Genomic DNA, 12445 nt, shown 5'->3' with positions numbered 1-12445 from the left:
ATTGTGCTGCGTGTGTGAGGGGGAACTGGGATGGACAGAGCAGAGGGCAAGGTGGGTGTGACCTGTCCTCATTCATGGTCATTCCAAATCTCATTGAGCAGTTCCTCTGTGTGCCAGACATTGTGCCAGGGGCCAGGATGTGGTGTTGAATGAAATAGACCAAAACTCCTCTTTCAAAGGCTTTACATTCTAGTGGAGAGAAACAGACAGGAGCATGATAATAAATATCAACAAGAAGAATAGCTAATAGATTAAGTGGTAAAAATGTCATGGAGACAAATACAGAAGGGAAGGGAGGTAGACGTATGGGAGGGGGTTGTAGATTTAAGCAGGTTGGTGGAAGCCTTGAGGTGTCATGTAAACTGGTACAGTGGTTCTACACCCTGGCTACATATAGAATCACCAGGGAAGATTACAATAAACAGAACAAAAACGATCAATAGCAGAGCCCTGTCCCAGACCGATGAAGTCGGAATCTCTTGGGATATGGCCGGACCTCTCCATAGAAAAGCTCCCAGGGGATTCTGATAGACAGCAGGTCTGAGAGCCACTGGTTTAGTGAATGAGAGCTGCAGTGGAGAAAGGAATTCAAGGCCCACCCAGGTGCCTGTGGAGGAGACTGGTGGCAGGCCTGCCAGTATCCATACACAGCAGGCAGAGGCCCTCCTGGCTCAGCAGCTGGGAGAGCTCAGGCAGCTGTGGGCTGAGGATGCAGTGAAGCGCGACCCCCTGAGCCCTGGTCCACACACGCCTGCCTCGTGTTGTCCTCCTCCCGTCTTCTCCTGAGCCTGGTGCTGTGGGTTACCCTGCCCAGCAGCAATCCTGCCTCTACCAGGGTGTTGTTCAGTCACCCAGTCGTGTCTGACTCTGCGACCCCATGGATGGCAGCACAGCAGGCTTCCCTGTCCTTCACCATCTCGCGGAGCTTGCTCAAACTCATGTCCGTCGAGTCCATGATGCCATCCAACCATCTCATCCTCTGTCGTCCCCTTCTCTTCCTGGCTTCAATCTTTCCCAGCATCAGGGTCTTTTCCAAAGAATTGGCTCTTCTGTGGCCAAAGTATTGGAGCTTCAGCTTCAGCATCAGTCCTTCCATTGAATATTCAGGGTTGATTTCCTTTAGGATTGACTGGTTTGATTTCCTTGCTGTCCAAGGTACTCTCAAGAGTCTTCTCTAGCATCACAATTCAAAATAATCAATTCTTTGACACTCAGCCTTCTTTATGGTCCAGCTCATCTCACATCTGTACATGAATACTGGAAAAACCACAGCTTTGACTATACGGACCTTTGTCGGCAAAGTGATATCTCTGCTTTTTAAAACACTGTCTAGGTTGGTCATAGCTTTTCTTCCTAGGAGAAAAGCTCAGTTGGGAATTATTTTCCCTTCCCACCGTGGCGGAGACTAATCAACCCTCAAAGCCAGGCTTCTGCTGTGTAGCCTGGGATCCAGTGTGGAACAGCCAGTGGGCCTGGTGTCTGCCAGCTTTGCAATCAAACACTGATGCTTATGAAGGTGTTCCTTGACTGAGCAGTTGATTTTGACTCCCACTTCCCTGGTTTTGATTTCTTGAGAGTTAAAGAAGAATCTCCAGAACAGCTATATAACGGTTCTTTCGCATAGACTGGGAGAGACCTTTCCCCTTTCCTGGGTGGGGTGGGGCTGCCTAAGAGACTGAGAGCCAGGGAGCTGGCTGGTGGGAGGGGCTGTGGTCAGCACTTACTTAAGGAGCTGGGATCATCACCAGTGTGGATCTCCAGGCGCCAGGCATCAGAGCCTCGTGGGGGCTCCGGCTCCCTTTCATCCTCTGAGCCCCTGCCCTGTGACTGCCCCTCTGGAGCAGCTGGACTGATTCCTGAGTCCTGTGGGCTCACCCACAGACTCTCCACTCTTCTCCCTCCTTACCTTCTCCTTCCCTCTCATTTGTCTCCTCTCGAACCAGCTTCCCCAGGTCACCCACCCTCTTTGCCTTTCCTTCTGAACATGTCTGCTGGTCTCCACTGGGATCAGAGTAGCTGGTGGAGCTGGGAAGCTGGGAAACAGCACTGAGCTCCAGCCTAGGGGCTGCCTTCTCACACTTTTCTTGTACTTGCCTGGCCCAAGCCCCAGGAGGTGCTCCCACTTCCCGTCATGTGCAAGCTGGTGCCCAGCGTGTCCCCTTGTGATGGAGTCCTGTACTTGCCCACCTGTGGCAGCCCACACCCACCCCTCCACCTCCCTCCACCCCATACACAATGCCAGACCAGAGCATTATGCTTTTATTCACTTAAGATGACTGTGGGGTCAATAGACAGTGTAACATTTATTGGCTTAACACCTGGACTGTGGAGCCAGGCAACCTGGCTCTAGGCAGCTAGGCAGCTGACTTGACCTCTCTGTGCTTTAGTTTTTTTTTACCTAAAAAAGGATTCCTACCTCATGGGGTGGTAATGAGGCTTAAATGAGTTAATACATGTAAAAGGTTTAGTACAGTGTCCAACTATTGTAAGACGTGTTATTATCCAGGTACAATGAGGCTAACAGACCAGGAGACAGCTGCCATTGAAAAGAGAGCTTGTTACTCCCAGGTCCCGAGAAGAGAGGGTGCACTGTGCCGTGGGCGGGGGCACTCGGGGATACACGGGGGTCCGTCGGGGGAAGAGTGAGGAGAAACGTGGGCAAAACCTCTGTTATGGTTTCTGCAGGAATGAACAGGAAAGGGAGAGTCAGCGGGCTTCTGATTGTCTAGTTTTATAATAATGTCAGTGGGCTCTGGGGCACAGGACTGTCCCACGTCACCTGGCACCTGTCCCTGGGGTGATGAGGGCAGGGGAGTGAGGGCCCAAGCGTGAGGATCTGACTGGGGTGGGAGGCTCTGGACTCTAAGGCAAGTGGTTAAGCATCTCTAGCACCTGGCTGGCCCGGGAGGGGCAGGCTCCCCAGGTCAGCAAGGCCCCAGATGTCAGACAGCAGAATGAAAAGACATGCTTCGTGCACAAACACACAGTATCCAAATAAAATGACAAGATACGTTTAGTTCTACATTCTGGTGTGAAGTGAGACTGTCGGTCTGGAGCCTCGAGACCTGCGTGGCTCAGAGAAGAGAGCACAGGCCGTGGGGAGGAGCCCCCACGCTGCCGTCCACAGCTCCTCTTGAGGGCCCACCCCCTTGTCCTGGGACGGGGACATCGGGACCTCCTTCAGTGCTGCCTAGAGGGCCCCGGCCCCCGGGCGTGGCCACCAGGAACAGCTCAGCTCACAAGAGCTACTACATTTCTGCGTCCATTTTAAGAAAAAGCTCTCAGAGCCCTTACACGTTCTGGCCCCAGGGCCTCACCTCTGAGAGTCTGTTTCGAAAGAAAAGGAAGACATGTTGAATCTCAGGAACGGATGAACGATCACACCACAAAATACAGGGACCAGCAGGCGCACCGAGGAGCTCAGGGGTGAGACCGAAGGAGCTGGCGGGACAAGGTGGGGGCTTCCCTAGATGCTCACTGGCTGCATCTTCCTCTCCCTCTTCCCTCGGCCTCTTTGTTCTATCTCTGCTAGAGCAGGGATCCCCAACCTCTGGGCTGAGGACCGGCACCTCCTGTCAGATCAGCGGCGTATTTGATTAGAAATAAAGTGCACAATAAATGCAATGTGCTTGAATCATCCCCAAATCATCCCCACTCCCCCTAGTCTGTGGAAAAGTTGTCTTCCGTGAAATCGGTCCCTGGTGCCAAAAAGACTGGGGACCGCCATGCTAGAGGACTCCCTCGGGGTGGAGGGCCTGGGTTGGGATTCCCTTGTGTATGGGGTTGGGAAGTGAGACGTCTGTGAGGCTCCCATTAAGGCCTGAACACTTTCCAGACAAGAAGAACCAAAGACCCCTCTCCGACCCAGCTACCTTGAGGGGGCTGCCCAGGAATCAGATGGGGGGCAGGCCTGAGAGGTGGCTGAGGATGAGGGGCCCCTGCCCTGTTGGGTGGCCTCAGGCAGAAGCACACGTTCCCAGGCCTCTGCCTTCCCTTTCCTCCTGGGTCGGGGGTGAGGGTATAGGGAGATTCGGAGAGAAGGGCTGACCCGGCATTTCCCTGCCAGCTGGGAAAGGCCGCCAGTGTCAGCTGTCTCTCTGTCCCCTCCCCAGCAGCCATCTGGAGCTCCCAGGACTCTTGCCGGCCAGCGGTCCTCCTAAGGCAGAGGGTAGCCCTGGCTGTGCCCCCCCAGACCTTCCTCCCTCACAGGGGTCTTCCCCCCTGTCTCCCCAGCATCCTGTTTGCTGACATCGAGGGTTTCACCAGCCTGGCATCCCAGTGCACTGCCCAGGAGCTGGTCATGACCCTCAATGAGCTCTTCGCCCGCTTCGACAAGCTGGCTGCGGTGAGTCCCCCCATCCCCCTGTGCCCGCCACTGCCCTGGGGCCCCTGTGTGCCTGAGCCAGGGCCGGAAGGGTGGCCTGATCCGGGTTGCCGGGGGTAGGGTGCTGCGGGGCGGCCACTGGAACTGGTGAACAGGGCTGCACAGGCTGTGGCTGCACAGGCTGTGGCTGCACGTTCTCCCGCCCTGCGTCCGCCCCGACCACCCACTCAGAGGCGCTCGCACGGTGTCACCAGCCACAAGGGAATGAGCCCTCTACCAGCAGCAGGAGGGGAGGTCTGCGGGGACCGTGGCCCAGACTCCTGAATTTGTGGAATTTGTGTTTGGGGGAGCAAATTCAGTGCCACACAGTCACTTTCCTGATGAAGATAGCCAGAGTGATTAAAAAAAGAGAGAGAGTCTGAATCTCTGCTGGCCTGCAAACAGCTGTGTGTCACCCCTGTCTGGGACTTCCAGAAAGAGGACTCCCTGATGTTGGGAGAGATTGGAAGCGCCCCCCAACCCCGCCCAGACAAGGAGTGCGACAGACACATTGGTTCATCAGTCCCTGCCTACACTCTGCTGTCCTTTCCCAGCCTTTGTGGCTTTGAGTCATGCTCTGTGCCTTTGGAGAGTCCTATATCGCGGGCACTTACTGCAGTGTCCCCTGGCATGTGGACATGTCCCTGGGCAGTCACAGGATGCCAGACCAGATCACGGATGAGAGCCGGTGCCAGGGTCTCTGAGGGCATTGACGGGGGGCCTCACACCTCACTGATTTTATCACCAAACATGGGCAAGGTGAACGGCAACATGCTCGGCCCTTGGGCGTAGGAAGGGCCTTAAAGGAGAGTCCAGGGCACACAAATACTTGGGTTCCAGCGTCCCAGCTTCATGAAATAACTTCTGGGATGCAGGCTGGGACAGCTCTGAATTGGTGATTAATGACAGTCCATCTCAATCCCAATTACTCATCAATTGCAGCCTGCGGGGTGACCCTGCATCTGGCGGGGGCTTCCGCTCATGGCCGTCTTAGCACACACGTGCTCACGGGCTTAGCAAAACTCCCTTGGATAAAAAATTCCAGGCTGAGGGTCAGCTGAGATTTAGTTAAATCTTGTTTCTGCTTCAGTTTTTCATAAAAGGAGAGTCACAAAACTGTTAGTAGAACCTTCGGCCAAGAGTCGAAGCATGCCCCAGGGCTGGAGTGGGATGTGGCCCTTGCTCTCAGCTTGGGGCCTTTCATACTGATGAGTCTGCCACCTTCGCTGCCACACTGAGCCACCTGCATTCTCCTTGGGCCTCAGCTGTGGCCATAAAAGTGAGTTCCTGAGCCTGGGTGGCGGCGGGAGGTGCTGGAATGCTTCTCTAGGGCTGTTCGGCCTGTCCTCTGTCCCCCACGGCTCCCGATAAGCCTGTCCCAGGGCTGTGGCCTCACTTCGTGCCAGTCCTGGGTCTGTGCTTGCTGCCCTAAAAGGCAAGTTATTCCAGGCACAGGGTGAATCTGTTTGCTTCCTGTTTCTTTCCCTCCCACTTCTCTTTCCTGCTATTTTTAATTTTTAAAATTAATTTGCTTTCCAGGAGAATCACTGTTTACGTATTAAGATCCTGGGAGATTGTTATTACTGTGTCTCAGGGCTGCCTGAAGCCAGGGCTGACCACGCCCACTGCTGCGTGGAGATGGGCATGGACATGATCGAGGCCATCTCGTAAGTGCCTGTCTCCAGGGTGACTGCCTGCCTGTAAGGACATGTCCATCTCCAGGGGTCTGCCTGTCTGCTGTCCCACAGCCCGAGTAACTGACTCACATTGAACTGGTGGATGCAGGGAAACAGTGGGGCAAAGCCACATCCCAAGGACCCTGGCCACCCTGGAGGGTTGATCCACACCTGCAGGTCTTGGGTCTTCTCCTGGGCTGTCTGCAGCAGCCTGGGAAGCTCTGCACACAGGGACCTGTCCTGGGAGAAGGGAGGGCTTTGCAGACTCCAGGGCACTAGGAGGTGTGCAGCCACCCCTCCAGGAGAGGGGGACTGGCTGGCAGTTGCGCTGTGCCCTGTGCTGTGGGAGTTCCTACCACTATAGCCCCTATGTCCTCTCAGAGCCAATCAACCAAGGGTAGAAGTCACCAGTCCCATTTCTTCACATATAAGAAAGGTTGGGCTCACAGGAGCTAAATAGCTCCCCGGGGTAATACTGCTAGGCGGGTGGATGCAGACACAAATTTCCCATTTAAGAAAATCCATCCTTCCTGGGAGCAATAGCAAGCAGGACCTTTGGGCCAGTTCTTGATCACTGCTGACCACAAAAGAAGCCCCAGTCATTAAACAACATGGACAATCCAAGCTTACAGTCAGTCAAGGGAGAGGATCAGAGATTGCACCCAGGATCAATAATTGTGAGTTTTAGAAGTAGCTTGGGTGGAGCGAAAGAAAAGCCACAGTGGGCAAGGACAGAGGTCAGAGGTCAGAGTAGCTGGCCCAGGAGGTGGCCGGGTCCATCCTGTTTGGCTTGGTTCCTTTTGGTGGTGTTTTCTGAGTTCCCCTGCATGCCTGGGCTAGACACAGGGCCAGAAGCATGGAGTCTGTTGAGGGAGACCAGGACTCCCACTCTCTGATACCAGGCATGCCCAGTGGACACTCTCAGGTAAGAGAGGCAAACTGCAGCAGAGGGCCCAAGATAGGGCGGTTGATTCCACTGGGAGTGCCAAGGGAGGCTTCACAAAGAAGGTGGCCTTGGAGTTAAGCCAAAAAGGCAGAATAAGAGAGACGTTAACCTAAACAAGTGTCCAGAGGTCTTGTGGACGGAAGACACAGCTCCAGCAAAGGTATTGGCAGAGTTGATCCCAGGATGGAGAAATGCTGGGTAACCTAAGAATTCCCTGTGGTAGGTATCAGCCTCTTGGTGGTAGGATGGGGCAAGAGCTGGAGTCCACATAGTGGTCCTGCCCACCAGGCCAAGTCAGACTGCCAGCCCTATGGCTGGCTTAGTGGGCCCATATGCAGGGAGTCAGGGAGGGTCCAGGCCCCTAAAAAGTGCAAAAGTGAGCCTCCCCTCAGAGCACCAGCTCCCTCTCCTGTGCCCCAGACACACACCCAGAGCTGCAGAGCTTCCATCCGACTCCCCCTGCTACAGAGGGCCCACCCATCTACTGGGGACCCCCGGGTACGCGCATGGTGCATGTGGTGGGGTTGGAGCTGTCTTCTAGCATGTGGAGACCCCTGGTCCCCTGCACCTGCCCCAGCTTCCTTTCTTTCCTGGGCAGGGTCTCTCCATCATCCTGCTAATGTCGAAGAAGCAGCCATGTGGATAAATCTGACAATTATATGAATGGAGTTTGGAGTGACTGTAACTTTCCTGTTGACTCAAATCGGCACTAACGTGCGCTTGCATTTTCAGAACACAACTTAGTTGATGACTGAGGGTGGCGCTGGCTCAGGTGTCCTAGCTGTCCGGGGAAAGCAGTGGGGCCTGGATTCTAGTGTGAGGTGCTGCGCCACCTTGTGGGCAAGATGGGAAACAGCGCTCTCACAGTTTATAGCCACTGAGCATCAAGGGCTCAGCCCTTGCCCTTCAGGTTGTACAGTTTGAGACTCTGGATTTGGGCTGGCCCAGAGAGAAATGACCCTTTGACCCCTGCACCTTCTCACGCACCCTGACCCCACGGCTTCCAGCCACCCCCACTCTCTGCGCCTGGCCTCTTCCCAGCCTTACCCCTGCTCCATCCCCAGGCTGGTCCGGGAGGTGACAGGTGTGAACGTGAACATGCGTGTGGGAATTCACAGCGGGAGAGTGCACTGCGGTGTCCTCGGCCTCAGGAAGTGGCAGTTCGATGTCTGGTCTAACGATGTCACACTGGCCAACCACATGGAGGCTGGAGGCAAGGCGGGGTGAGTGAGTGACCAGCGTCCTGCCTGGCCCCACCCAGGCGGGTCTTGTGGGAGGGGCCAGGATGGGCGTGACCTGGTAGCTGTGGCCCTGGGGGCGGCAGAATCAGCTACCAGTGGGACTCCTCTAGTAGCTGAGCGCTGACCCACACACGGCAGTTTGTAGGGAAAGCGTCCCAGCGCTCACCTAGTGGTCACCAGAAAATATTTACACAGAACCTGGGGGCCTGTTTTGAGATGCAGGAGGTAGCATAGCCTTCTAGATGGGGGAGGAGCCCTGGGGGGGATGGCCAGGACATACGGAGGTGGCAGGTGTGCTGGCCCAGCACAAGGGGCAGTATGGGGACAGATGAGGAAGGCAGGGTTGGGGGAGGTGCTAGGCTGGGGACAGGCAGAGGTGGAGGAAAGCCCAGTACTTCCAAGGAGTGGAAGTAGAGCAGATGGCCTTTTAGGAACCAGTGGGAGAAACAGGACGCTCATGCCAGGCTGGAGAATTTGGACACAATCCTGTAGTCAGCAAGAGCCACCGCTGGCTTCTGCAGGTTTGTGAGACTGGAGGCCGTGTTCTCCTGGCAGGCTGACATGTTACTTTATTGTAATAACATGATGCTGATGTGCTATGGTGTGGTCTCGTCGGACGCGAGCTGGGGCGGGGCCCACCGAGCCATCTTGATGACTTGGAGGGATACAGTCCCTTGAGGGACCCAGGTAGGGGTGAGCATTTGAGCCAGAGCTCTGGGACTTGCATGATGACTCAGGCGGTGGCAGTTTGGTTCTGCACAGGAGCGGGGGTTCTGAATTCATATCTACTGCCCTCCTCTCCCTGCTTGCCTCCCCACCCTAGACGCATCCACATCACCAAGGCCACACTCAACTACTTGAATGGTGACTACGAGGTGGAGCCAGGCTGTGGGGGCGAGCGCAACGCCTACCTCAAGGAGCACAGTATCGAGACCTTTCTCATCCTGCGCTGCACCCAGAAGCGGGTCCGGGGGCCAAGGGCTGGGTGGGGTTGGGCATGGGCAGGGGCCTGCGGTGGAGGTGGGTACGATGGAAGAGCTTCATTCCTTGTGGGAGGAATGTTTCTTGGCCTGCTGCTTCCTTCTCCTCTTACTCTTTCCTTGAGTCAAGTCCCAACGCAGTCGTGGTTCCTACATCTCCAGAAGGACATGAGAGCCACAGAGGCTTAGCAAAGGCTGATGGCGAACAGGAGATGATTTCATTTTACTCCTGTTGCAAAAATGCCACAGACCTCAGATCAGTTAGTAACAGTGCAGCAGAATGCCATGAGAGATGGACATGAGGCATCAGGGTATACAGTGCCCTTTATTTCCATCTCGTTCCTTGTTCATTGCCTAACTAGGTTGATCTTGCTCTCTTTCCGCCTGTACTTATATATCTCTGTTTCTTCATACTCTGTCCTTCCCTCCTCTCACTTTCTAGTCTTTCTTCTTCCTTCTTTTGTCTCAGCCCACACTTGCCAAAATATAAAACAGAATTATTAGCAGACTTCAGTGTTCTATTTTTAATAGTGTCATGTTCCATGTTCTTAATTTTTAAAGCAAATGGGAGCATTTTCTATTTTACCCACTTTATATTTCTCCCTAGATTGAAATGCCTTTTACTTATAAACCTTCCAATTGAATTTATCTGTTGGTCAGAGCCCTTTGATAGAGAAAACTTCCCTGTTTCTTTCCTAAGGAGTTAGACTAACGACAAAATTAAGCTGTGAGAAAATTTCAGCAAAAGTCTTGGAGACAGCAAAAGTAGATTTTTCAAAGTGGGCAGAATTGTTTGAGGCAGGCGTCCACGCAGGGAGGGGCATCAGAGGGGTACCCCACCCTCTCTGGGCAGCCCAGCACATGGATCCTGGCTACGGGGAGTGGGGTGTGGGGGATGTTGAGGAGGGTCCCTGAGGGAGCTGTATCAGGCCTGCCAAAGACACCTGGGAGAGGGATGGGAGGGTGTAGGTACTTTGGGGAAAGTGCCCTGTGGCTTAATTGACTCATTTTAAAGCATTTGCTTGTTGTTTGGCTGGAGTATAAATGAACTGAAATCCTCCCAGGCCCTCCTCCCACACCCTTCCTCTCCGCTAGGCCCACAGGCCTCCTCATCCTGCCCCACCTAGGATAAAGGCTTACCCTCTGCCCTACATTCTCTGGGTCTTGGTTCTTCTAGCTTGACAAGTGGTCTAGAAAAGATGAAATGGGACAACCCCCAACCCTAGCCCCAACCCAGAGCAGTGTCTGCTGAAGCAGGCTGTATCTCGCCCCTCTGCCTCCCTGATCTGAGCGGCTGCCTTCCTAGGCTCAGGGATGGAGAAAAGGGGAAGGCCACCCAGGTTCCCCCAGGACCTCTGCAGCCCTCCACCTCGAGTTCGTTTGGATGGATAAACAGATAGATTGTGGTTGGCACACGTAGAGCTGGCTAAGGCCCCGTCTGGGTATTGGTACAATGCATGTCAGCCCTTGAACCTCACGTTCTAATGACCGAAACCTCCCGAAGCTGCCTCTGAGCAGCAGCACCTGTTCTACTATTCACTGTGCTAGAACAAGCCTGTTTTGGGGTAGAAATTGGAATCTCGGGTTTCCTCTCCCTCCATCACCCCCAGGCACTTTCAGACCCAGGCTCTAACATTCTGTGCCAATGATGGATGCTCCCACGCCCCATGGCTTTCCAATAAGACCAACCTCATCATCCTGTCCAGCTGCTCCCACCTGAGGCTCACAGCCCCCAGCCAGGGCTGGTCTGGGGAGTTTGGAGGGACTTAGGATGCTTTCTTGGGTGCACTTCAGGGCCTCAGGCTGTGCAGAGAAGGAAGAGGCCTCTGCCATAACTCCTACTTGCCCAGGCACTGGGAGGAATGAAACTCTTTGCGTGGGCTCGCCCGACAGGCCCTGTCCATGGGCTGATGCCTTTCTGTTGCTCTCCCAGAAAGAAGAAAAGGCCATGATTGCCAAGATGAACCGCCAGAGAACCAACTCCATCGGGCACAACCCGCCTCACTGGGGGGCCGAGCGCCCCTTCTATAACCACCTGGGTGGCAACCAGGTGTCCAAGGAGATGAAGCGGATGGTGAGTGGCTGGCGGGGCAGCGTGTGAGCCGTACTCTCCAGGGCTGGGGTCCTCTGTGGGTGAGGGGACTGGGTCAGGCCCCTCATGTGGCCAAGAGAACCTGGGGAGCCACAGGAGGAAATGTCGGAAAGGGGTTCACCCTGACTTGGAACCAGGAGCCAGAGCACCTAACTTCCAGCCCTGGGCTTTCTCTGTGGGCCCCACCATCTCTTGGCATGCTGGATTTGACTTTGGAGCAGAGTGGCAATGCCCCTTCCCCCTACCCCCTTGTCAGAGCTTGCTGGTGCAGGCTGGACTCAGGGTCCCAGAGTCTCCAAGGGTCTCTTGGAACTGTCTGAGGAACCCTGGTGAGTTAGGTGGGCACCAGCTTTTCAGACACCTTCCAGCATCTGGTACATTTCCCAGACTGCTGAAAGATATACTCTGGCTCAGTCACCCAGAAAAAAATCCCAGTGCTTTTTGGCTGGTGCCAGGAGATGGTCTTTTTGTTCTCGGGGCTGAGAAACACGCTGCTAATTCCGGTCTCCCTGATAGGCCAGGTGGACTGAGTGCGGGCTGAGTGAGCCGAGGCTGTGGTAGAGGTGCTGCCTCCATCTCAAGGGACCCTGCCTGCCTCGGGGGACAGACCCCCTCAGCCGCCCCTGCACACACCACGGACAGCTAATTCAGGAGGTGCTGCCAGGGTTCTATCAGTGAGGCTAGAAGGAAACATCAGAGGGTGGGAAGAAGAGGGAGCGGGGTGACAGGAAGTCGCTTTCAGCAGCAGTGTCTCCTTTCTTTTTTCCTGAGAGCTTAGCTTCTACATCTGAACACACTCCTCAGCTCCACGGCAGCCTGATTCCCAGGCAGGAGTCGCCCGCCCTGAGAGAGGGAAAGGGGCGCGCGCGTGTGTGTGTGTGTGTGTGTGTGTGTGTGTGTGTGTGTGTGTGTGTGCGTGTGTCCACTTAGTTCCCACAGATTCTGATAAAGGAAAGGGTGGCATGCCACCCACACTAGGATCCCCACGGTGGGATCTGTGGCTCAGACTGGGTTTACGTTGCAGCTGCAGTGACTAGAGACTCCAAGAGTCCAGTTGAGTCGGCAGACAGATCCAGGGGTCTGAGGGAGGGGACAGTCTGGGGACCAGTCATTCTGCTCCTTGCCAGCTAGCCAGTAGCAGATGACG

At 54.9% G+C, this 12445-nt stretch overlaps 1 protein-coding gene across 1 annotated transcript in view; it reads left to right on the top strand.

The window, feature by feature from the left end:
- ADCY5 (adenylate cyclase 5) overlaps window positions 1-12445 on the top strand; it is a 157872-nt gene that overhangs the window by 103871 nt on the left and 41556 nt on the right. Inside the window, exons 4-8 of the mRNA XM_018045751.1 lie at window positions 4234-4345; window positions 5903-6030; window positions 8050-8208; window positions 9050-9191; window positions 11140-11280. Of these exons, the coding sequence (XP_017901240.1) occupies window positions 4234-4345; window positions 5903-6030; window positions 8050-8208; window positions 9050-9191; window positions 11140-11280 (682 nt within the window). The remainder of the gene's footprint in view (window positions 1-4233; window positions 4346-5902; window positions 6031-8049; window positions 8209-9049; window positions 9192-11139; window positions 11281-12445) is intronic.

This window comes from Capra hircus, chromosome 1, assembly GCF_001704415.2.
Source record: "Capra hircus breed San Clemente chromosome 1, ASM170441v1, whole genome shotgun sequence".
Classification (NCBI taxonomy): domain Eukaryota; kingdom Metazoa; phylum Chordata; class Mammalia; order Artiodactyla; family Bovidae; genus Capra; species Capra hircus.
The sequence above is the reverse complement of the archived record's forward strand: the minus strand, read 5'-3'. Positions and strand labels throughout refer to the sequence as shown.